The sequence below is a fragment of the Vicia villosa genome, linkage group LG2, assembly GCF_029867415.1.
Source record: "Vicia villosa cultivar HV-30 ecotype Madison, WI linkage group LG2, Vvil1.0, whole genome shotgun sequence".
NCBI lineage: Eukaryota > Viridiplantae > Streptophyta > Magnoliopsida > Fabales > Fabaceae > Vicia > Vicia villosa.
The window spans coordinates 131,439,215-131,442,902 of NC_081181.1; the positions used below are offsets into that span (position 1 = coordinate 131,439,215).

Consider the following 3,688-nt stretch of genomic DNA (forward strand, 5'->3'; position numbering starts at 1 on the left):
CTTTCACATGAAACTTTAAGATATTAGGTATATAGGTAATCTCACTTATAAAATAATCAACTTTTATTTTTTAAGCAATGTTAGACTTATATCTCACACTCACATCACAAGAGTATATACTAGTCATAGTTGATTACAATAGTATATGGACTTGGGTAAAACTTAAAAGTCCTAAGATGCAAAGATGAGTCTCATTATGTGTTCTCGCTATTTTGCAAAGAAGTGCAAGTTGGAAAAGACATGAAAATTACAACCATTATAAATGATCACTATGCGGAATTTGAAAAAAATTGTGAAGAAAATAATATTTTTCATGATTTCTCTCATCCTATAACTCCACAACAATTGGAGTTGTATAAAGGAAAAATATATATCTACAAGAAATGGTCAAAATCAACATCAATGAGAAAAATATTGCACTGCACTTCATGCCCATATTAATAAGATTCTTAACAAATGATAGAAAGGTAGACAATCCAACATTTTACATTTCCATCAATTCAGGCTTATGTGCTAAACACCAAAGAGCTCCTTAACATGTTTGATTAAAATACACAAAAGTGTGTCTTGTTAAGATACTCTAAATGCTCTAGAGTTTATAGGGTGTATAACACTAAAATATTGGTTGTTAAAAAATCAATTCATGTAAAGTTTAATACATTAAGATGATACCATAGATAAACCCAAAAAAGATTACAATAAATCCAAAAAAATCACAATTTGAGAAATCAACTTTGCGATCACAATTTTTAATGACATAACAGACTGTTTATTTTCTATTGGATGACAGTGTAAAACTATTTTACACTGTCAGTGCATATCCATTAAATTCTTCCTAATAATTAGAAATTACATATGTTGTAATTCTAGATTTATTAAGTAGAAAATCAATTCCTAACATTTTCTAAATCAATAATCTCTATTTTAGAGTTTTACATTAAAAACATATATAAATACTTAGTCGTATATTCCAAAATACTTAGTCGTATATCAATAATCTCTATTTTAGAATTTTACATTAAAAACATATATAAATACTTAGTCGTATTTTCTAAAAACATTTTCTAAATCAATAATCTCTATTAGAAACATATATTCCAAAATTTTATATTGAGATCTCTTTCAAATTTCTTAGTCGTATCATGTCAATTCTAATCAATTTTCATATTTTTCAACAATCTATAATAAATACTTTTAAAGGATTATTGTTTGAGAAGGACTATTTTCAAAGACAATAAAAAAATAAAAAAATAATTTCACAATTTAATTTACTAAAAGAATAACAATTTAATAAAAAGGAAACAAATTTGCATAAATAAATAAATAAAAGTAGAAAAGAAATGTTAGACCAAAATATAGATGAGTGAAGCCCCAAGATTTCTAAGAACAATCTAAAAACTTTCATAAGGTTTACTTTTTTTTTTTTATGAGATTACTCTCTCCATTCTATTTTATAACCTAATTTATTTTATAATGTATTTAGATTATATGAATATTAGATACATTAATTATTAAATCAAGTTAAAAAAATAAAATTTGCTTATAAAAGAAAATATAGGAAGGATGTGAGTAGCGAATTTAGGGCTTTTCACTCCAACTTTCCCCTTCCGGTAATTTTTTCTTTCTCAACGCAATCACAACTTTCTTTCTCGTTGTCTTTTTCTCAACGCAATCGCAACTTTCTTTCTTTCTCATTGTGATTTTAGGGTTTTAGACCAATGTCGAGTGGCTTTGGAGAATCAGTGAAATCAGCTACTGCACCACCGAATCCATCATGTTCTTCGGGTGAAAGTTCCACCAAGGATGCCGGTGATTTCGAATGCAACATTTGTTTGGACTTTCCTCTGGATCCAGTGGTGACACTCTGTGGTCATCTATTCTGTTGGCGATGTCTTTACAGGTGGTTACACCATCGTTCTCGTCCTCAAGGATGTCCTGTTTGCAAAGCAATGGTGAAAGAACAGAAACTGGTTCCTCTTTATGGAACAGGAAAACTGGTAACTGATCCAAGAATGAAGTCATATCTTGGAATGGAGATTCCTCCTCGTCCTTCAGGACAGAGGCCACCAACTGTTCTGGAACAGCAACTTGAGACTCATACGTTGTCTCTGCTCTGGGAGCGAGGTCAACCTGTTGAGGAGTTTCGTGCGGCTGCAGAGCAGCGTTGCAATGAGTATATAGATGAGCGTATCCAGGAGTATCGCGCGGCTACAGAGCAGCATGTCAAGGAGCAGATAGATCAGCATATCGAAGAGTATCGCGTGTCTATAGAGCAGCGTTTTAATGAGTGTCTGGATCAGCGTATAGAAGAGTTTCGCGCGGCTTATGGCATCTGAAGAGCAGTGTTTGGACAGCGTATCAAAGAGTGTTGTGCTGAATGCTGATGCATAGCAGAATTTTTTTGTTTTTCCTTAATTGCTGTTGATAAGTTATTTCCCTTCCTTTTCATAGTTTTGTTGCATTGAATATTTTCTTTTTGTTTTAATGTGTTATGAGTGATTCTAATTTGACCACTCTTTCTTAGGTGCTTTTTCCTTCTTTCTTTTTTACTAATATTCTCATAGATAGAATTTTTTTTTTCTTCTCAAAGTTCGATTTAAAAGTAAGCACAAATTTAGGAGAAATGTGAGGCTTGTGCACTACTTAAATTTTTATGTTTCATAAAAAATTGGAGTATTTGAATGTTTGTCTCTATGTATTTAGATTTAAAATTTGGATTAGTGTTTTTTTTTTTTTTAATAAGCAAGAGATAACATTAATGAAAAGGAGAACAATGGGTTCTCCAACCATTACAAGCGGAAGCGGGAAAAGACCCGAACAAAAGGAAAATTACAGACCAACTACTACAACGAGAGAAAAAACAAAGGATCCGAAACAAACTCGTAATAGGAAAAATTGGGATGTGTAATTTTGCCGCAAAACATCCACCTCCAAGCTAAAGCTTTAATATTCCAAATTATATCGTTAACACTCCACCTATCCTTCCGAAAACGCACCCCATTTCTAAGATTCCAAAGGGTCCAAACGGTAGCGAGCCAAATCATTCCCTCCTTTCCTTTTGACACTTTCTTCAAACGGAAAAAATTATGTCAATCCAAAAAATTAGTTTTGCACTCTTCCTCATCCTTCTCCTTTTTTCCCACCCAACCGGCTACTTCCCGCCACACCTTCTTGGCCACCCCACAAGAAAAAAAGAAATGCCTCATATTCTCCCCACAGTTGTCACATAGAATACAATTAAGACTATCCACGGAAATTGCCATCCCACGTCTCACCAAAAGATCTAAAGTAGGAAGTCTATTTCTAAAAAGTCTCCATCCAAACGCCTTCACTTTAAAAGGAACTCCCGCTTTCCAAAGAAACTCAAATGCCTCATGATTTTTATCAAAAGGACCATTAGGAGTCCGAACACGCCTAATATACTCGTAACAAGAAGCCACCGAGTAATCCGGGCCCTTATCCGCCTTTCCCATCCACTCTACGACATCCTTTCCCTCCTTCAAAGCTCCATAATCCTCCAACCGGCTCCTAAGGGCTCCATACAACCTATCGGCCCCCTCATCCCCCAACGCCCCTTCTTTCACACCTAAATCCCCCCATTTCCAAGTACCCTCTTCCCAACCTCCCATTGCCGCAACCGAGACCTTCTTCAAGCAAGTTTTTTCATAAATAACCGAAAAAACCTCTC

The 3,688-nt window shown here is 34.1% G+C and overlaps 1 protein-coding gene across 1 annotated transcript; it reads left to right on the forward strand.

Moving 5' to 3' along the window:
• The first annotated feature begins 1,718 nt into the window (after positions 1-1,718).
• LOC131650023 (uncharacterized) lies at positions 1,719-2,336 on the forward strand. Its single transcript, XM_058919766.1, has one exon. It carries the CDS (start codon positions 1,719-1,721, stop codon positions 2,334-2,336), a length of 618 nt encoding a protein of 205 aa, XP_058775749.1.
• Positions 2,337-3,688: the final 1,352 nt, after the last annotated feature.